Consider the following 22903-nt stretch of genomic DNA (forward strand, 5'->3'; position numbering starts at 1 on the left):
GAGAGAGAGAGAGAGAGAGAGAGAGAGAGAGAGAGAGAGAGAGAGTACATATGATAGAAGTCAGAAGACAACCTTGAGCATCATTCTTTTTAGATTGCTCACTTTTTTTGTTTGTGTGTTTTGCTTTGAGACAATGTCTCTCACTGTCCTGGAATTCACCAAGTAGACTAGGATGTCAGTGATTTCCAGGGCGAAGCCAGTTAGGGTTAGGATTAGCATTAGGGTTAGGGAGCTGTCTCCATATTTCTGGATCTGGTGGTTTGAATGAGAAAGGTCCCCACAGGCTCATATATTTGAATGTTTGGTCACCAGTTGGTAGAACTACTTGGGAAGAATTAAGATGTGTGGCCTTGTTGGAGGAGGTTTGTCACTGGGCTTTGAGCTTTCAAAAGGCCACACCAGGCCCAATCTTGTTTTTTCTATGAGTTCAGTCTGTTTATCAAAATCTAAGTGCTCAGCTACTGCCCTTGGGCCATGCCCACTTGTTGCTATGCCTCTCTCATATTGATCTAGGACTAAGTGTCTATGACTGTAAGCAAGCCCCCAATCAAATGCTTTCCTTTATAAGTTGCATTAGCTATGGTGTCTCTTCACACCAATAGAACTGTCCTGGAATTTGCCAATACTAACACACTTGGATTACAAGCATGCACCACCATACTTGGCTTTTAATTTGTGTGCATTATTTGTGTCAAACTCATGTCTATATGCTGGTGCATCAGAAAGTTTAGCAACTGAGCCATCTCTCCAACCCCAAGCCCTTTTTGGAGTCTACAATTGGAAGCTTTATACAAGATGAATCCAGGTATTGGATTAGATCAATAATAACCATTAGAGGAAAGCCAAAGAATTACTTAGCCAATTTCCATAGGAAGTAGTGAATTGAGAAGCCACTCACTTGTGCCCTGACTCGTGTGCAATGGTGAATGCAAGGCCAAGTCCTGTGTCTTCATTGATGGTACAGCTCCGGTACTTACTGCACATTCCACTGATAGGAGCAAATCCTATTGCAAGATCAATTTTAAATATTAACAGTAATTGGATATATACATATATGGTTTAGCAGATTAACATATTTAAGGGTTTTTTTTTGCAGAAGCATATTGAATGTCTTTAATGACCCAGACATTTATATGACTTACCTAAGTTTGTTACTAGAGTCAGAGAAATTGATATACTGAGCATTATACCAATGTATAACGTTAACTTACGAGTGGCCTTACTGTCTAAGTGTGGAATATACTTTCCAGTTCTCTCCTGATCTTTCTCTAAAGCAGGAAACACAAACATGCCCAGGTCACATGGGCAGATCACATTCACAATGACAAATGCCCCGTTCTCCAAAGTTACATCCCTGCAAGGACAGTCATTCATTGGTTCTATCTTGATCCACCTCACAGCAGCAGAATTTCTTCTTCCCAACGTTGAGATCTAACAACCATTAGAACACGGGTTGGTGGCCGTGTAAAGTTAAATACATCCTTGTGAACTGGCTGCATCCACCTCCATCTAGCCGTGAGATCATCCAGGAAGTCTAACATGCAGGCACATATGTGTCATGGATGATCATTACTTAACTAACATGTTACTTATGCCACGTGACAGAGGTAAGAGTGCCAGAGTGTAGGCTGGGAGATAGAGTTCGCAGAGACGCTAGATAAGGGAGGGGTATTTGGTTATTGTGTGGCTCACAGCAAAGCTGGCTTGGTCTGTAGGTGTCTAGCTGACTGTTTCCAGTCTTGTTCTCATCCTATTTATGACTTGGACATGTAAACTCTGTGTTTTCTAATATATGGTGCTTTCTAAATACCATATATTATACTGCACATGTACCATTTGCCTGTGTGTGTATACATTTCAAAATATGCATATGAGATTCAGGAAGATGACTCAATTTACTTTGGGCAGCATAGTCCCGGGGTTGGATATTCACAAGGCAAATGCGAACGTTTCAGCCTGTACAACATGCTCCTTAAAGAGCGTGACCTGTGGGGCGGATCAGGAATTGCTCCCTGGTGGCACATTTGCTGTGTTCAAGCCTTTGTTTATACTTTTGTCTGCGGCTGTCTCCCCAGGGTAACTTCGTTAGACGAAGCTTCACTCATGGGCTGCGCACTGTCTGTGCCTGGTTTCTCACTCCCATTGCAGATGTCAGTAGCAGCCATCTGCAGCACACAGCCAATTTACTGCGGGACCCTCCACAGCAAACGTTTGCAGACCTTGACCTGAAGAGCCCAATCCATCCAAGACCAAAGGGCCAGCTCCTACGAATAGCAACTGAATCAGCTTGGAAATACAGCAAGTGATTAAAGATATTGATCTTATGCTGGATTCTTCCATTCTTCCAAAGATGAAGACCTAAAGTCAACGAGTTTGCTAAAGAAGACACTGGTAACTGGTGACAGAGCAAGATACCATGACATCTAACAGTTTTTCTTCAGCTTCCCGGTTATGTGGCCAGGTGCTTATAGAATGACCTAAAATGTGTTTAATCAAATGCCTCTCTCAATTCATTGGTCATCCATTTGGGCAATAAAGAAAATTACCAATTGATTAAAACACAGACCCTCCATGCCACAGTGAATCCACTAAAGCAGAACACATTCACCATGGAGCAAGGAAGCGACTCCACAGTATAAAGACAGATCTATTCACACACCACTTAATGACCTCAGGCAACAGCGGACTGTTTATATAACAGTGGTCTCCTGGGAAGATAGTGTCTAGTGTTGTCCCAGGCATCTCAGATTGTGTAAGTACACTCTAAGATATCCATACAGCAACATCATTTCCTAATGACACAGTTCTCATGGGCAGTAAATGACACATGAGCACGTCAGGTCTCTTTGACAGGACTCCAGAGGGCCCTGAATCCACTGGAAAGCTTTCATCCCACACTTCCAGCTAACAGGTGTGCGTGAGAGACCTGGGCATACCATACCTAGCGTGTCACACGGTTCATTCTTCCAGGAACAGATGTCAAATCCCGTGAGGAGGATGGCATGATCGTGCCTCTTGCCATTCTTTCCCACGAGGGCAGACTGCCACTGGCAGAAGCTATTTAGAGACTGGTCTGCGTGGTGGTTGATCAGCAACCCTCCCTATGGAAAAGGCACAGAGATTAGGAAGTGGGGCTTGTGCCTGAAGAAGGTTGAATCTCTGTGGTTCTGCAGGCAAATGCAGAGGCACCGTGTTTCTAGGGGAAATTATCAGTAGAAGAAGTTACGGAGCCAAGCTCTACCAAAAAAAACAAATATAGTTTAGGTTAATAGAAATTTTAAAGTAAACTTGAATTTTCAGTATTTCAAAATAAAAAAAACATTTTTTGTTATTGATATATTTATTCATACTAAAGCTCAATAGTTTCTTCAATAAAGCAAAACAAAGACAATATCCATATCTTACTTCTCTGTGAAGTTTGGTACTTAAGAGACTATAAGAAATCAATAACACACTGTGAGTTTACTGAATGGTGAACCATTTACTAGAGATCAGGACTGGGGAGGTGGCTCAGAGGTTAGGAACACTGGCTACTTTTCCAGAGGACCCACGACATGACTTACAGCTGTCTATAACTTAAATTCTGGAGGATCGAGCACACTCTCCTGGCCACTGTGGGTACCACGTACACCCCTGCCATGACGCACATATACACATGCAGGCAAACACCCACACATTAAATAAAAAAGAAGAAGAAAAAGACAAATTATTCTTAAAATAATCATTTATCAAAATATTTGCTTGGGCTAAACCAGTGACTTGGGTCAAGTCAAATGTCTAGACAATAATTTTGTCAGTGAATCAGGGCGCTGCTGGCTTCAGTATCCTTGAGCAGAGTGTGTCTAGCATACCAAAGCCTAATTGTTTCCCAAACAACAGACACCCTATTTCTTTAAAATCCCAGGTTAACTTCACACAGCACAAACCTCTGTCACTCCACACACCTGGGTAATTAGATCCATTTTCTTTCCCTTGTCTCAACTCTCTGCTCTTCACTTTCTTTATTGGGGTTAGAGTTGAAGAGGAAAAGCCTCAGGGGCTTTGAAAAATCATCTCTCTGATTGGTGAGATCATAGGGGAAAATACAGCTTACAGGTCAAAACACTACAGAGCAGGGAGTACCATGCAATTTAACACATTATTATATGTTCTGTTTTCGCCATTTGCCCAATTCCTGTGTCATGTACCTTGCCATAATCAAGTCACGGCAGTTGAATGCCCCTTGTTTACTCTTTGCCATTCCTAAATTGGTGCTTGGGAGACCAGAGACTTACGACAGGAATTTTATGATGGATTGCTTCTTGTAAATTCTCAAAATAGACTTATGTGTCCACCTTAATATTAGTTAGTATACTTGACCTATGAAATCCAACTAACGCTAAAATCTATGATCAAATTCACCTTTATCATAAGCACTACATGTTTATGTGGAGTATTTTACATTTTGTATATTATAACAATGTTATATATGTATTTAATATTTACATAAAATTGCTGACACATCTATGAATATTTTTCTAGATTATTATATAAAATACGTTTTGTGGTGACTTAGCTCAATGATCCTTATTAGACAGCACTTTCTCTGAGGAGATAGTTGACATACTTTCAAATATGAGATTCATGTATTAGTACATACTAGGTACTAATAATACATTCTCAACAGCAGAACAAATGAATAAATGAAGTTTGCCACTTACAGGTTCTTGTTCCAAAAGAATTAGGCTCACAACCACAATGTTTATGTCACTTCCAATGGTCCCATCTTTGAACAAGCTAGAAACCTGTTGACACAATTAAAGCCAAAAAACATCTTTTAAAGATACAGTCCTGTATGGAGAGAATCAATCAGACATATTGATAAGGGAGTAGGCTTTAATTTTACCAGACATATGCATCTATAAGAGTGATTTCTCAAAATTTAAAATTTACAATAAAAAAAATGTGTCTAAATGTGTGCCATTCCACTCACACAAGGAAGTCTACGTTTTGGGGATACCAAGAGGGCTCCTGACAATGCCCTTACCATGTTCATGACTGTGAGAATGTATGTGGTGACGTCACCCTTGCCGTGCTTTTCCACCATCTTCGCATCTGCCACCACGAGGGTTTCAACATTGAGACCCTTCTGTGACTTCCCAGTGGATCTTCTGGGCCGCCCTGTGCCCCCATATTCATCAAAGCGTAGATAGGTGTCCTCTGCAGGAGGCTTGGGGGCATCTGCAGGAGACAGAAGAGCATTTGGAAGCAAGATCAGCAGAAAAATCTGGGTGACCTAGGCTGAGAAAGCCAGGAAGGTGAGGAGGTGACACTGGAAGTCCCTGTTGCCATATTCCCTGAGGCTGTGCACCTGAGATTCAGTCAACAGATGCTTAGATGCATGGATGGGTGGGCTGATGGACAGGTGGACGGGTGGGTAGATTCAGAAATGTTAAAAATGCTCAGAGGTAAGTTAAAGAAAACAAGCTACAATTCTACTTGGCAGACAGGGCAGGTCAACAAATGTCAATGAGGGAAGGAGAAAAAAAAATCTCATTTGGGGAATACATTGACTCTGTAACGCCAACAGCCAAGGGAGATGGCAGAAACACTATCTCATATCCAGCTTGCCAGCTCCCGTTTGTGTGAGGAACCCCCACCTGTCTGTACTGAGCACTGTGTGACCCGCTTGTCATCTGTGGCTACCAAGTGAGTGGAATGTAACTGTGAACACAAGGATCAGATACTTCACCAAATGAAAAGAATGCACTGTTTAACTTGGTCCCTGAAAAATGCAAACATCTTCGAAACAATGAAGTATCTATACTCTACCTTTTCAGCACTGAATCTGAGGAAATCTACGTACAGATCAAACAATTTCCGATGGAAATTTAGTGATAAGGATTGGCTCTGAGTCATAAGAGTAAATAAATACATTTCCAGAATACAGTATGAAAGAGAAAATTCAATCCTTCCCTAGCGGTTTGCGATATTGTTCATAATTTGAGATGACAGTATTTCGTATGTTCTGAGTTAGAGAAAATATTACTAAAAGTAATTTGTTTTTAAACTCTTGTTATTTTAATTTCTTGCTAACAGATGTATGAGTGTGTGGTGTGTCTGTATACTGTGTGTGTGTGTGTGTGTGTGTGTGTGTGGTGTGTGTGGCAGGGTCTCTCAGTTGAACCCGGAGCTTGTCAATTCAGCCAGTCTAGTTGCAGTTTGCCCATCAGATCTCGTTTCTACCTTCCTAGTGTGCAGAGATTACAGGGAATTTGTGGGGAGGGAAAGCCAGCATTCACATGGGTGCTGGGGATCTGAACTCTGCCTCTCGTGCCTATGGAGAAAGTTCCTCATTACATTGAGTAATCTCACAGCTCTTACTTTTGATTTTTTTTTTAATGGCAGAATCTCATGGAGCCCAGACTAGCCTGGAAGCCCCTATGTAGCCAAGGATGATTTTGAACTCCTAATTCTCTTGCCTTCAGCTCCTGAGTGCTGTAATTACAAGCATGCAGTCACTATGTCTGCCTTAAACTAGGTTTGAACATAGTTGTTAGAAAATGCAAACTTGCATTTGGTGCTTATCTACCGTATATTGCTAGTCTAGAAAAGAGCAAAAGAGACTAGAAATAGGGTGTGGCTGGTTCAGAGCTTTACTGTGCATAGGTAAGGCACTGAACTTGACCCCAGCACTGGGGAAGGGGAAATAGAATAGTTTTTGTTGAAACAGGAGCTCATTACACAGGTCAACCTGACTTTGACACATAATTCTCCTGTTTCAGCCTTCTAAGTGCTGGTATTCTAGGTTTCTACCACTGGCTCACAGGGCATGCCCAAGAGCTCTCCTGCTGTCTGTCAACTCGCCTTCGGGAGCCAATCTTCCTGAGAGGTTCTTGGGAAGTCTCTTGTGTCTCTAAAAGGAATGCTCAGTTGTGCATTTGCCTTTGCTTTTTATCCCCCACTATAGAAAGCTGGGTGTTTTCCCTTAGACCACAGAAACTAAGTTAAGATCAGGACCTTTGGTTAAAAATAGGAGATGCTAAAGAAGCCAAAAGGGACCCATATCTCCATCTTTCCTAACTAAACCGAGAAGAGTTGCTCCTTCAGCATGGGGTTCACCAGTCCTGTGATAAGGCAGCACCTGAGAACAAATTCAGTACAGCCTCACTGACTGTCAAACCCAGCTGCCCCCAAGACTACCCAGCGAGGGCCTCTTCAGAACAGACAAGGAAAGTCTCCTTACATACATTTCTTGCGTCGTCCACAAAAATGCTGCTTTTGCCACCTTCGATGGCGGTACTCTGTCTCTTGGCTCTGGGAAGCAGGGGGAGTGTGACTTGGGGAGTGACCAGGATAAGTCCGGCGGGAGCCAGGGTAGTCTTGGTACCGCTGGACCCTCTTCTCTGCTGTCCTTTTGTACAGGACGTGAGGATGGTGGCCTGCAGGCGAGCTGTAGTTGTGTTCCTGGGCCAGCAGCTGAGGTAGCGGTGAGATGAGGAATTCATTGTCTCGTGTCCTTATCAGACCTGACTAAAAAAGCCAAACACAAAGAGCACACTCATGACTCCATGCGTTGTCTTTTTCTGGGTTGGTTCTTGGCATCGTTGCATGGATAACTTCCTATGAAGAGTCACTGTGCAAAATGCTTGATATCTGTGTGCCTTTTTAAAAATTATACCTGTGTGTGGGCATGAGTGTGCATGTGCATGCATGCATTGTGTATGTGTGTGTGTAAGGTGTGCATTCCTGAATGTGGAGTCAGAGGACAGTTTCTAGTAGGCAGTTGGCTCTCTCCTTCTGTTACATGGGTCCCTGGGATTGACTCATGTCATCAGACTTGGAGTCAAGTACTGGTACCTGCTGAACCATCTTACTGGCCCTGTCCAGCCATTTTTATCTGCAGCATGATGGGCTGCAGTTATAACTCCAGTTTTACAAAGGGGACAACAAAAGACCAAGCGGGTTGATGCTCTGTTTCCTAAATTAGTGGTATCCCATCAACTATTTTTAAAATGTATTTTATGGTAATAGAGGGATATACATTCCAATATATCATGTACCCTTAGGCTTTCTAATTGGGCTGCCAATATTTTATGTTTTTATTGATTTATTTGTGCACATGCTTGTACATGTGTGTATGTGTTTCTGTGTGTATGCTTCGTGCATGAATGTGAAAGCTAATGAAGGAGGATGCTGAGCATCCTGCTCTATCACTCTGCCTGACCCCTCTGAGACAGGGCCTTACTGAATCAAAAGCAAGGCGTGCAGCCAGTGAGCTGCAGCAGTCCGCCTATCTCCACCCCTACAGTACCAAGACTGCAGATACAGAAAGCCATATTTAGATTTTTATATCGGTACCAGGATTTGAACTTAGGCCCTCATGCTTCTAGAGCAAGCACTCGTACCCACTGAGCTGTCCCCTCAGGCTCCAGCCTGACAATGTTAGTGGTTTTTGAAGGACTGAGCTAAGGGATGTCCTCCTTGGATGACTTTGGCTGATAGACCCTGGTGAACCCTAGATGGAGTGGTGAATATTGAAACAGTTCATGGCTTGTGTAGTAAGAACAAGCCCTGCCACGCTGATGTCATAAATGCTAAAGAAGTGGAGGACTTGCTAGGATGGCTGGGGAAGGGGCGTGCAATTGCCTCTAAGTAGCAGAGGTCTAGTGAGTCCAATGAGCTGCACTATCATAAAGAGATGGGCTTGTGAAATGAAGAAGGGATACCCACCAATAAGCCATAGTCACAATTATACCTTCCAAGCCCACGGCATAATGCATGTACTGTCCTACCAAACATGTAGCCATGACTTGCACTTGGCTTGTAGCACAGGCTACTCTCCTCTGGCTCATACCCAGGGTACTCAGGTCTGCTGTGGAAACTGAACCAGCAGCTTTAGTTTTGCTCTTGAGCTTGTGAGTAGAGACAGCTCTATGGTCTCTTCCCGGGTCGTTTGAATCTGGATTTGTATTTCTTATTAAGACCACCGGGTCATTAGTACGCATTGCATCCTGCATGATGAGGTCTTAGAAGCAGGCCGGGGTGGTGAAGGAATGAAGAAAGGACAGTCAGAGACCTAGGGACAGAAAAGCGCTGATGGAGGCTTACCCACTGTGCAACAACCCAGAACCCCAGAGCTTTCAGTAAGTACAGCAAAGAGGGAGAGGGGTTAGCTAATGTCAGTAGAGGGTCTGCAGGAGAGCAGGCTCGGGCTCCAGTCATTTTTGAGGAGGAAGGTTTAGTTGCTAACCTTTGTACACACTGCTCAATCATCTGTAAACACGCAAACTGTCACACACTCCCAGCACTTTTACTCAGCTCACAGGAAGCCTTTGGCAACTCCAAGTCTGACCCTACTGGTCTGAGGCACAGGAAGCCTTTGGCAACTCCAAGTCTGACCCGTACTGGTCTGAGGCACAGAGTTCTTAACATGGCCTTGCCCAAGTCAATGATACATTCGCTCAGGACTTCATCTGCTGTGAATCATTCACACAAGACTTCCACGACTCCACATACACATACCCACTAGAGTTTAAGAAGCACTGATTGAGGCCTTCAGATGGGATGCCTATGAGCACCAGCAGAAAGCTCACACACATGCTTAGTAAGTCACTGGATCCTCTTCCTTTTTTTTTTTTCAAATGGAATGTACAAACAAGTTATGAACCAATGACTGAGCTCCTATCTTCACATGCGATAAGGGAGGCTTTGACCTGCCTTGACCACCTTGCAAGGAGAGACAAAATGTAAACGGAGACTGCTCATTTGTTTCCTGGCTCCCCAGCCCCCAAATCAAACAGAAACTGAATCAATTACAATACTGTTCGGCCAATGGCTCAGGCATATTTCTAGCAAGCTCTTACATCTTAAAGCAACCTATTTCTATTAATCCGTGTATCACCACAAGGCTGTGACTTAACAAAAAGGGTCTGGGTTCTTCTTCAGCAGCTACATGGCATCTCCCTGACTCTGCCTATCTTTCTATATATCTATATCTCTTCCAGCCTGGCTATATTCTGCCCTTTCATAGGCCAAAACAGCTTTATTCATTAACCAATAAAAGCAACACATATAGAGAAGGCCATCCCACATCAACAAAACAAGTCTGGCAGAAGTCCTTTGTATCTTTTAGGCTGCAGTGATTCAGATGCTGATAATGATGACTCACTGAACCAACACATGCTCATTGAGCATCTGCCATACATCATACAATAAGCAGGGCATACACCACACAACACTGCAGGGAATTGCAAAGCCTGTGGTTAGCTGACTGGGTAAGTAGGGGTGTTGGAGTGAGGGCAGCTTACACAGGAATGCAAAGTCAGCACATCTCCCGGGCTGTAGGACTGTAGGACGCAGTGGAGCAGGGTGGATGACTGGCACCAGAGTTTAGTTCTAGTTTAACATAGTTTTAACTATGTCAGAGTTAAGCTTTGCTTTCCTAAAAGAAACCCAGAACATATTATTTGGTTTTGATTTCTCTGTCCTGTGAAAAGTCTGCTGACTTCTGACAAATATATCTTACAGGTATTGAGATATTTCAAGCATGGGAACAATAAAATATGGCTTCATTCACCAGGCACACACTGGGCACCTAAGTCCTGACCCTTTCTAGGTCCTGGTGTTCACAAAATGAACACACAGTCAATGGAAAGGAGATTACATTTGTGCCCTCATGGAGATCATGAGAGAAGAGAATCAATTGTATAAAAAGAGATATCGGGCTGGGGAGATAACTCGTCACTAGAGTGGTTGCCATGCAAGCACGGAGACTTGAGTTTGAGCCCCAGAACTGTAATAAAAGATCAGCAGGTACAGCGGCACACCCCTGTAATCCCAGCGCTGGTGAAGCAGAGACAGGGGCATCCCTAGGGCTCATTGACCAGTCTGCCAAGTGAGGTCCAGGACAGTAACATACCCTGCCTCAAATAATACGATGATGATTCCTGAGGAAGGCCACCTGAGCTTGTCTTCTGCCTCCCATGCATGTATATACATATATATGTGCCCACTCACACATGAACATATAAGTGTATAAAAACTGAGATAAACAAACTCCCGCCATCCCAGGAATGCTGTCCATCATCAGACATGCATCAGCTGTGCCTTCCCCTCCTACATCCAGCTCAGGCAATGCTACCAGAAACTTCCATTTTCAATCTTGACACTTTCTACCTCGTCCCTGACACCAGACAAAATTTTCGTCAAAGATCAATCAACATACACATCGCGGGCTGTCATCTATCTTTCTGTCAGCTCCACAAATCTGCACGGTCCCTGTTGGCTTCATCTGTCCTCTGTCCCTCTCCACCCCATTCGAAACAGAATACTTGTTTCACACTTTGGACACTTTCTCACCACCTGACTGTTTCATATGCATTTTCCTCATTTGATGTGTTCTAGTAACTCCCTCCACTACCTGTGGGTATCTCAGACACATGCACACTACGGCACAGCTAGTTGCTGGTGTCCCACTACTATGCCCCGTCCTCAGGGAAGCTGGAAACTACCCTGTCCCCTTTCCAAATGATCACAAGACACAGTCTCACCATCTCTCTCCAGTAGAAACTAAAACCCAAATCCTCCCACACCAATACAACATATCTGTGATCCGGTGGTCCACACAGGAATCCTCTGGGCAATTCTCATGCTAACAAACAACAAACATTTGTTTCTTAGCCAACAAGCACGTGTCAGAGGGGAGACTAGGCAGAGGGCAGGCCATTAGGAAACGGGAAGGAACCAGGCTTGAGAAGTGAAGGGAAAGATGCAAACACAGGTGGAATTGGGGGGTCTGTCTCCATTTCCGGTGCAGAAGCCCCCTCCTTCAAACCATACTGGCCCTTCTTCTAAACTCCGTGCAGACAAAAGGCACCATTTACAGCCTTCCCCAGACAGAGGCATTAGCTGCAGGAAAGCTAAAAGCCTCAAAAGCCCTCCAGCTTTCCCAACTTCCTCGCTTGGTTCAACTAATATCCTGTAAGCCACTTAAGTGCCTTGACTGGACAGACCGGTTTGCAAGTTTTCTCTTCTCTCCCTAGTTTACAAAGATTCTGGGCTACTCATTTCTGTCGAGATGGCTATAAAACAGTCATCCTGAGGCAGGACAGAAAGATACAGATAATTCAGTGGAGGTGGGGAGGGAAAGGAGCCCCTGTCCCCGGAGTCCAGTTAAAACCTCTTGCTTGTTGAGAGGCAAAGATCGCCAGCACAGTTGGCATCATTTGCTGCGAAGCAATGTAGCTTTTATGGAGAGATGTTCTAAGTGAGGGGGTTAAAATAGCACAAATTCCTGCTGAGGGCCTCTGTCTTCCCTGGCTTCAGTTTTCCAGGAGTCTCTCAAAACCCATTTACACTAAAGTAATGCATGATGCCCCTGGAAGCCATGGCTTTATCTTATCAGATTTAATCCCATCAAAGGCACCCCTGGAGCCAATCTCTAATCTCAATTATCAAGAAAGGAGGTGGGGTTCTTAGCAATCCTTTGAGCAGTAACTTAAAAGATACCCAAATTGAGTTTGTGGGTGCTGCTCAGACACTCAAGTGGGACTCACCCTTAAAAAATCCACCCCCACACAAGCAGGTCTTACTTTTTCCCTGATTGCTTTTCTATATATCAATCTCCATGCTTAAATCTATGTTAAAATATTTTCCTCATCAATTCCAGCTGGGTTTTCTATTGGATCATCTGGATATTCTCTTCTAAGGCTAAGTCGAGACTCCAGCTTGTCTGGAGTGGACCCCTCTGCGGAGACCCCTTCAGCTCCTGCAGGAGGCAGCCAGGTGCTGTGTCTTCAGCAGACAGCCCACTTGGCCCATGAGCCTATATTGGGACAAACACATTGAGCCTACACACTTCAGTTCAAAGGGCAAACGAGAAGTGTCTGAAATAATTTTTTATATCAAAACAAGAATTGCACAGTCCTAGATAGTTAGAGAATATTATTTCTTTCATATCTGATGAGAAGCAATGTAATCTAACCAAAGAAACACACTATAGTTTAAAGATACATGTGGAGTGTGGAAAGCTTTTTTAATTACTAAATGAATGCAATATTTTGCCTAAATACTCTGAATAAGATGGACCATGGTTACTTGTGACTTCTAATTCATCAGCGAAAACACAGATGAAAATAAAATATCCATTAGCATGCAGAACGGAGTCGGGAGGATTCTGTTGGAAATAACAGAGAGTGTGCGTTACAGCAAGCAGAGACACTCTGGGTGGGATGAGGGAATGACATCACGGAACTAAGAAGTGAAAAACTAGGGGCAAGCAGGAAGAAGGTTGAGAGTTAGGTGGCCTACAGAGCAGATAAGAAGACAGCCTTAGGTGTCCTAGGGTAGAGAGGACAGCAGAGGTCTCCAGGGCACTGAGCTGGTAATGTCATAAACTACTGAAGGCTGAAGAATTTCTCAAAGTAACAAAGAGATAAACAAAACAAAGTTAAACGAATGGAAAAAGAAAGATCAATACCCAACCTTCTCTTCCCTCCACCAAAGGAGACAGAGATGATGACCTGGGAGTGGCGCCCCCTACCGGACTCTGCAGAAAGACCAACTTGCAAGGATTGCACTAGTACTGCATCTTTCTCAGTTTTAAAAAGATAGACTTGACCACTAAATTTAAAAATAAAGTGCACATGAATCACAGATCAATATCCTATTTTGATACTTTACCCTTTCCTATTTCAAATAATTAATATAAGCCCATAAAATTTTTTGAAAACTTTGAGTGTGAGGCAGGACAAAATGAATGTAAACAGCCCTGCATTCAAGAAAAAATTTTAAAAAGAAGCAAAATTAAAAAGAGAAAACAATTCAAAAGTTGGAGATTAAAATCATAAAATGAATTAATAGCTCTTTTAAGTGCTGTTTATGTTTTTAATCAAACCTTTAATCAATAAAACGAGCTGTATATCTATATGTGTATGTATGTATGTTATATATATGTATAGTACACATATATTTCACACATATGTGCATGCACACACATGTGCACGTGTGTGCACACATACACACACAATCTTCAGGGAAAAATACACATGTGCTTTCCCTGATGATCAGATTTCCATTCTCTTAGAAGATTTTAAGGTTAGAGGAGATGGAAGATGTCAAAGAAAGCGGTGACCGGGTATATAATTCGTTTTTGTTTGGTTTGGTTTGGTTTTTCCAGACAGTTTCTGAATTGTGCTTCCCTGGCTGTCCTGGAATTCTCTCTGTTGTCCACCAGGCTAGGCTTGAGCTCAGAGAGCCTCCTGCCTCTGTTTCCTGAGTGCTGGGATTAAAGGCGTGCGACACGGGCATAATTAAGAGCTCAGTGTGCGTAGCCTTAGACATCAATGAAAATTAGGAAGTTGCAAACTTCTTCAGCAATTTTGTTTCCCACACTGCCCTCGGAAACTAAAAGACCTAAATAAACTAATGACATGTGCTACAACTGAGCCAGTGCTCCAGATGAGAAGATAATGCAGATCTGAAGTGAATCTCTTGAAATGGTAACAGTACAGCTCCATGGGGAATATCATTCCACTCTGGTTTCTTACTGAAGTATCTGACAGGTACAACCCGTCGACCTGCAGAAGGCTGGCTGGAAAAATATTGGCAAAGACCTAGCATGGACATTTGCAGCCACTGACAGCAAATGAGTTTTCACTTTCTTGTTCTGGAATAATCCTCCTGTGTGAATATACGCCACTATGATTGGTTTAACAGACAAGCTGACTGGCCACTAGCTGAACAGAAGAAAGTTGGTGGGAAAGTCAAACTGAGAATGATGGGATGAGGAAAGCTGGAGTTAGGGGAGATGCAAGGAGATACGAGGAAAAGCAAGGTGGGCAGGCTGTACTCCACATGGCAGAGCACAGATAGCATAGGTAAGAAATATGAGTTAATTTAAATTTAAGAGTTAGCTAGTAACAAGCCTGAGCTATCAGCTGAACATTTACAATTAATATAAACCTCTGTGTGGTAATCTGGAAGAGGCTTCAGGAATGGGAAAACTCCTCCTATGCTTTTTCATTTTTATTCTAGTCACTATAATTTTTTCAAATGCAATAATTTTTTTCAAACGTTAATTTTCAAAGAATATTGTTTATAAACTTTAACCAAGATTGTTATTCATTCAACCTTTCAAAAAGATTTTATTTTATATGTATGGGTGTTTTGCCTGCATGTGTGTCTATTGGTCATGTGTGCATGTGGTCCTTCTGGAGGCCAGAAGCTGGCATTGGATCCCCTGGATGGCAGATACAAATGGTTGTGAACTGAAATGAGGGTGCCAGGGACTGAAGCTGGACCCCCTGCATGACTAACAAGGGCTTTTAACCCCTGGGGCAACTTTCTGGCAGCCTATATTGTCATACTTTTAAAAGACACATGGTTTTATCCAAACCATAGCAGTAAAGAACAGATAATTGATTCCGTGCCCAACCCAAATGATACTATTCTAGAGGCGAGGCCCCAGGTCAGAGTAAGCCAAAGGTTTAAGAAAATGTGATCGGTATAAAACAAAAATCTGTGATTTGGACGCAGGAGACGAAGGAAATGAAGGAGAGAAGTACATATTCACAGAGAAAAAGCCACAGCAGTCTTCAATGGAGTACGGGCTGTGGGAGGAGGATGTTTATAGATTTCTGTCCAGAAGCAACAGAATTTACTGAGGGAAGTTGGGTGGAATGACACAAAGATAAACAGTTAAGGAAAATGATGAAGAGGATAACAGACTTGACAGGTGAAGCATAAGTGTCGCTGCTCTCCCTCGATGGCCTCAGATGTTCTAAGTGTCTGCTGATATTTTGTTATTTTCCTCTCCTAAACAGTATTAGAACTCAAGGCTTGCCTGGGTGAAAGAAGCCAATCTTCAACCACACGGTGTTATGCTGTGACTTTCTCAGTAAAAGTTAATACACACACACACACACACACACACACACACACACACACACAGAGAGAGAGAGAGAGAGAGAGAGAGAGAGAGAGAGGAGATGATGAAGCGAGTCATCAAAAACTGTTTACTAAATCCCAGGTGAGACCAAGTGGATCATCTGGATCCTGCTCGGGCCAAGAAGAGGACATCTGCTGATGTGCCCTGAGATGACCGCACTGGGAGCTTGTTCCACTCTCTATAAAGTAACTAATTCTAGGAGATCTAAACAGAAACTTCTGCCAACTGCACACGCAAAAGGTAGTTGACCTGAGCAGACCTTCAATGTGCACATGTACTCCAAAAGAAAAGAGACGTTCAAGGTTCCCTCTTGTTGTCAAAGGGAAAACACCTCCTGTACTTTTTGGGGTAGGCAGAGGCAATGCATATTTTAACAAAACACTAGCATTTCCCATCCGTTCCTTCATCTCAATATTAATGGGACTCACAATGCTATTTAGGTGGAAATTTAGAATTTGCAGTTTGGGGGCTGGGGAGAAGTCTTCATGAGTAAATCGCTTGCTGCCTCAGTGTGAGGACCAGAGTTCAGATTCCTGAAACCCACACCAAGCTGGGTATGGTAGTGAGGTCCCAGATGGCAAAGACTCTAGAATCCCAGAGGTTCATATGCATAGCCTGGCATAGGCAGTGGCCAAACAAGAAACCCTGACCCAAACAGAGTGGAAGACGAAGACTGATGCAAGAGGCTACCTCCATGCTGTGCACATATGCACGTGCACGCACATACACAGTTTTCAGGATTTCGTACTGTTGGGAGACTTTAAGAAACCTCTTGCTAATATTAGTTTATTGAGATTATCTTACAGGGTCATGGGTGACCCACTAGAGGCTACAGCACCAGAAAGACCCCATACCCATTCAGCTTGCCACTTTCTGTAAGACCATGTTCATCTAGGTCAGGAGGAACAGGCAACACCTAAAAAAAGTAATCAACAGCCTCCCATAGGTCTCATTGTCTGCAATATTGCTCTGCCCATTTCCTCACTGTGACTGTGGACCAAGTTAGTCCATAGTTCACAACAGTTGTGCTACTTCAAGAAAGAGATAGGACATCACATATGGCTATACAGACATAGGAAAGTTCCTGCCAACAGCTGCCAGGTGTTTCATTAAGTTTAAATAGGAACTGCCAGTATCCCCCAAGTGTTCTTAGCAATGCAAAGCTAGTGAGAACCACGGTTGTCCTAATTCTCCAGTGTTCATATGCTGCTTCTATCCTTTCCCTTACCTTCAAGGGATGTTCCCAAACGCCAGACACTCAAGTCCCTCACCTGTAAAATGAGAATAACACTAGCCCTTCCTTTAGAGGACTAGATGCATTAAGACTTGGATAGGTGTGTATCTATCATTTCTCTAACTACTATCTTTGATAGCTCGGAAACAAAGCGGAGCAGTCAAGCCTGGCTTTTCCTATTCTTACTGTGGTTGTGTGTGATTTCCTTTGATAGGTTTTCTCTACATAGGCCCATCTGGCCTCAACTTTATGGTGCTCCTTCTGCCTCTGCCCAAGTGCTAGCGTTACGGGACTGCTCTGGCACACCTTGCCAGCCAGGCCTCTTCCCGACTGTGTTTATTCTATGATTTTCTTTTTCAATTAAACCTGAATCTCTGGAGAGTGGTGTAAGCATTCTTCCTGTTTATAGAGAGAAATAACGCAGGAATGAGGCAAGGCCTTGAGACCTGAAAAGAAAAGGATTAATTAGATGCCAGGCAGTGGTAAGTGCAGGCCTTCAATCCCCAGCACTTGGGAGGCAGAGGCAGGCGGATCTCTGTGAGTTTGAAGCCAGCCTGATCTACAGAGCAGTTCCAGGACAGGCTCCAAAGCTACAAAGAGAAACCCTGTCTTGAAAAACCAAAATCCAAACAAACAAACAAAAAAGATGTAACTGAAGATTCTTAAAGAAAGAAAAGTCCTGAATATTCTACTTTGCAGATTTTTTTTTCTGCCCAGAGTGGATTTTTTAGCATTCCCAGATTGGTTGTTTGGTGTGAGTGGAAACAGAGGACAGAGGTGTGTGGGAAGGAGTTTGTTCAGCTGCTCCTGTATGACTAGTACGGCCTTTACATCATAACCCCAATTCTCAAGAGCTCAGATGTTTAGATATAGTCTTGGCACACTACAAAAACCTGATATTTTGTGGTCCTTCTCCACAGGAAGGAGGTAGCATGTCCTCCTTCCATTTGACTGGCATCATAGAGAAAGAGATGACATAGATTATTCTAACAGGCAAGTTCAGAGTCACTGTTGGGAGGACAGAGCACCGCAGGCTTCCTGGAGCATATGAATGTGGATCATAACTATGTACTGGTGTCTGGAAGTCACATGCTGGCCATTCCTTTGGATGAAGCAGGCAGAGATCTGCCCATTCCATGTATTCCCTGGTAAGCTGAGCCACCACACACATGCTCTTGAATACTCTGCCTATAGTTTACTCTGGTGCAACCTTAGACAAAACTGACCTCTCTTTGTAACCCCTGACCTCCGCAGAGTAGGTCAGGTCAAGTCTCCATACTGACAATGACAAGGAAAAAGAAAGGAAAAAAAGAAGGAAGGAAGGAAGGAAGGAAGGAAGGAAGGAAGGAAGGAATAAAAGAAAAAGGCACCCAAACCCTGTTGCAGGAATCTCTTCTGTGTTTGTCTTCCTTCCCTTTCCTCGGTGGTACTTTATACTAGCCAAAATCAGCTCCAAATCAACGTTAACCAATGTGACTCTGATCGCATAAAGCACGTCCTGACACAAACAAGAAGGTTCCAGCCCTTTTCTCAAAGCACTGGGGCCATAGCTATCTGACTGGCGAAGGTTAGGTCACCTTAGAAGCTCTTAAAACATACTAGTAGACTCACTATTTTAGCTAATTATTGCTTTTCTACTGGAATAAACAGTTTATGACTGCAACAGTTCAAACCCCATGATAGTGGAGTATCCGCTCTATCTGGGCACTGTTACTGCACACAGTCCCTAGCTTCGAAGAGACAGCCACTGAAGTATCAGAATTTAAAAACTAAGCCATGTCTGGCACATTGTACAATCTTTTCATCACTTCAAACACACCAGGAAAGACTTAAAGACACAAATAAGTGTGGATCTGTGTCCGAAATGAAGGATGAGGTCAAGAGGTATTAAAGTCAGAGGGTTTCCCTTTCTCCTCTAGCTGCCATTTTCACCTGAAGAGGTATGAAGACAGAATGGCAGGTGGTTGAGGTGAGATTGAGGAAGGTTCTCCATGGATCCGGAGATAACAGGCTCACTGGTTCTCCAGTGAGATGACCGGATGACCATTACTGATTCAGCTTTTATTTAATCTAGCACCACTCGCTTATGACTGCTTATTAGTATAATCTAAATACTTTCAGAGATGAGCTGGACTGCCCTGCTTGACGACAGCCACACTATACCCTGTGAGTTCTTTCTCACACATGATAATTAAGCACAGGGTGTAATAAGGAGGACAAACCATACCTGCCCAGTCCCTTAGCTACTAGCCAAGTATTCTAGTCAGCTTTAACTGTCAACTTGACACAGACTAGAATCATCGGTGAAGGGTGTCCCAACTTAGGGATTGTGTAAACCAGATTGGTCTGTGAGCATGGCAGTAGGAAATCATGGTTAACTGATTAAGAGGGCCTAGCTCACTGCAGGTAGCACCATTTTCTGGGCAGGTGATCCGTGGCTGCCTAAGAGTAAAGAAACCAAGCTGAGTGCCAGCCAGCGAGCGACCTGTGGATGTGATGTAGTAGTTGTGACTTTCCCACAGTGTCAGGCTATCACCTGGAACAATGAGCTGTAATAAGCACCCCTCACTCCAAGTCACCACCATTGTCAGCGTATTTTATAGCAACAGAAATGAAATTAGGACAAGAGGATAAAAATAGTCAGTGATATCTACATTTAAGGAGCTGGGCTACTCTGGGGGACAACAAGCACTAAATCAGATGCATCCACTTTCAGATTTATCTTCCCGATTTACAGATCCCTCCCACAGGCCACCCTGTCACCCAGTAGTAATGTGTATGTGTGTTTGTACGGGGGTGTATATTTCTCTAGTTTCTCCCTAATCCTCATAATGTAAATACCTGGCAAGGCAGAGATAATGTCCTTGGTTTTGTGCTTTAGCGTTTGGCAAATCTTGGGCATGATGCTCAAATTTTGCTGAATGGATGATGCCAACATATATAAAATTCTGTGGACATATGAGGTTAGGACAGACCACCTTTTAGGGTCTGAATTCTTGGATAATGGAGACGAGCAAGAAACTTTGCAAAGTTCAAGAAGCAATGTTAGAGAAAACCCTGGCAGGTACCCTCATTGCTGGGGTCCTCTGACCCCCAGAACAATAAAGAGCATACCAATGTAACACTTTATATTCCACAAGATATGATCATGAAATGACAGAAATTTACATGATAAAAATTTGTATAGTGAGCACACATCGCCTACCATATAGTTTGCCAAGTCTTACCATGACGCCATTCATGCATCAAATTTCTTTCTTAAATCCTACATATGCAAGCACAGGTGTTTGTCTATTGAAGCTTATCCTATCCATATCACATTAATTCAGATGAATATTCTCACAGAAGACTGGCAGCCACGCATATAGCAAACTCTAACTCATCTGACAATAAGCAACTGATTGCTGCTATCACGCGCTATTTAAATTTCACTTATTTACTATCTATGTTTAGACAATAAGGAAAGTCACGGGGTTGACAGTCAATACAAGCTGCCTGAAAATAGTTACGCTTCAGGAAGGAACATTGGATACACACCATGCTTCTCAGCTGGAACTCTGTAAACAGCGTCTGCTATGTTTGTAAGATAGTGGAGAATCGTTTTCGGGACAAGTGATGCTCCCTGTTCCCCAGGCGGCTGCCTGTGGATGCGCTATTGGGAAGACATATGTTTTCACTTGTTTCTGTAGTGGTGATGGGTTATGTCAGGCTCTCCGCTCCGCCCTGCCCTGCTTCCCTTGGAACTGACAGCATTCATTTGTTAAACAGACAGCTAGAGCTGGAAACCACACCAGGAGCCAGCTGTTAGATGTGGAAGGAAGTACACCACGTGGCATCAATACTCAGGGTCACTGCACCAAATGGCTGTGTGATTGACTGGACTCCCAAGCTTCCCCTGGGTGGCATGGAAACACCTGAGATGACCACCATGTTGGGGATGGCTGGTCTTAATTTTCATTGGTTATTTATCTTCTGCCCCTTCTGTGTTCCTTGCCTTAAGGTAAATCCAAGGAAAATAATCGTAGGCTTAAGGGGTGTTTGTAATTTGTGCAGCCCATCCCCCTAACTTCACAGAGGCAGGAAATGGGATCCAGGGAGAATAAAGAATGGCCCGGAACCTTGTTGCATACCACTCCATTTTCTTGTCTATTGAGTAGAAAAGTTAAGCTTGATTAAAAGGCTCACCTGCATCTTAAGCTCTAGCATTTTTTTTCACTCAGGGGCATAAGCAGGCGACACGATGAGCAAAGTAAACATTATGAATAAAGCGGGGAGCTCCCCATCCGAAATTCCCCTCCCCCACCCTCCCCACTGCACCACTAGCCTGGTACCTGCAGATTCTAACCTTTGTCCTCACTCAACCCTGGACTGAATCTCTTATGTTTAAGAAATGCCTTGCTTGCCGAGGCAGAGCGGAGGCATTTCCTTTTCTGTCTCTGGCATCTGCCAGACCACGTGGCAGAAAGCTAACACGCTGGGTATGCCACATATAAATGTAATTCCTAAAACACCTTGGCCTATGTACAAGGAATAGATACTAAGTAAGGGAAAAGGGAGTGAGGTTTGGGGTCCAGATCTAGGTTCAAATTCTGACACTGCTCCTTAAGAATCCCCGCCACTCTGTGCCACTTGCATCCCCTGCTTCTTTTAATACGCCTTGGGATTCACATATGGCTCTAAGAAGGATCACAGCTTGGTGACAGGCCTACATTATGAAATCAAGAGAGGTCACTATAAACAGGAGCAGGCAGATAAACAGAGCTTTCTAGAAGGCTGAAATAGAAGCGGAGTTTATTTAACCTTTGTGGAGTCTGTGTTTATCAAATACCAGGGGCTTCCTCGCAGAAGCAAAGGACAGCAGTCTCCGAGCAGTGAGCGTTTCTAGTCGGTGACTTATGCTCATTCCTAGAACTTCAAAACTGTGCTCCCAGCAGAGGCTAGGAAGGGGAGACTCGGTGGCAAAACCAGCAAAGGGCCACGGGCATTAAATTAAGCCAGTATCCTCCACCCAGGTTCAGGCTTAGAAAGATGTAAATAAGAGATGGGGCAGGGTGGGAGACTCATGAGATGTGGACTAGTAGAGGGGACCACTAACTGTAAACAGGGATTTCCAGGCTTGCCCTCACCCTCGTAAAGACATCCTCACTCAGCTGTCAGACAGACTCTCTTCACATTTGAAGCACCGAGTAACGGAGGGGGGGGGGGGGGGGGGGGGGTGGTGGCTATATAAAGCTTTGGCTCACATCCATCTCCAGTCACACAGTTAAATATCAGACTGCCAAGAGTCGGATTATATGATTTTCTTTCTTGACAAATATAAAATGATTCAGGTCACCCTGGTCTCGTGGTAAGTTGTAGCTTGATACACCCAGTACTTCTAGGCTTTGAGATGGCCAAAGAAAATGGGCAGCCAGATTCTTGGGAGCCATCTCAAAACACATGTTATCCAGGAGTATCCACACAAGGAGAGCATGTAAATGTGTGTGTGCAGGTGCACATGTGTGTGTCCGTGTACATGTAGAGTCCAGAGGTGGACACTAGATGTCTTCCTCTATTGCTTTCCCCCTTGTTTTGTGAGGCAGGGTCTCACTAAACCTGACACTCACTGCTTCTGCAAGATTAGCTGGCTGTCAAGGCCCAGACACTCTCCTGTCTCTACCTCCTTTGTGCGGGGATTTTAGGTCCACACTCCCATACTCAGCCTTTAATATAGATGTTGAGGATCCGAGCTCAGGTCTCCC

General features: G+C 43.7%; 1 protein-coding gene across 1 annotated transcript in view; it reads right to left on the bottom strand.

Annotated features, from left to right (window-relative positions):
- The window catches only part of Adamts18 (ADAM metallopeptidase with thrombospondin type 1 motif 18), a 73047-nt gene extending 65548 nt beyond the window's left edge, over positions 1-7499 (bottom strand). The window contains exons 1-5 of the mRNA XM_026789940.1: positions 7226-7499; positions 5027-5220; positions 4701-4784; positions 2942-3101; positions 899-1004 (exon numbers count right to left, since the gene is read on the bottom strand). Coding sequence (XP_026645741.1) covers positions 899-1004; positions 2942-3101; positions 4701-4784; positions 5027-5220; positions 7226-7487 — 806 coding nt within the window. The 5' untranslated portion in view covers positions 7488-7499. The remainder of the gene's footprint in view (positions 1-898; positions 1005-2941; positions 3102-4700; positions 4785-5026; positions 5221-7225) is intronic.
- Positions 7500-22903: the final 15404 nt, after the last annotated feature.

Source organism: Microtus ochrogaster, chromosome 4 (genome assembly GCF_000317375.1).
Source record: "Microtus ochrogaster isolate Prairie Vole_2 chromosome 4, MicOch1.0, whole genome shotgun sequence".
Lineage (NCBI taxonomy): Eukaryota > Metazoa > Chordata > Mammalia > Rodentia > Cricetidae > Microtus > Microtus ochrogaster.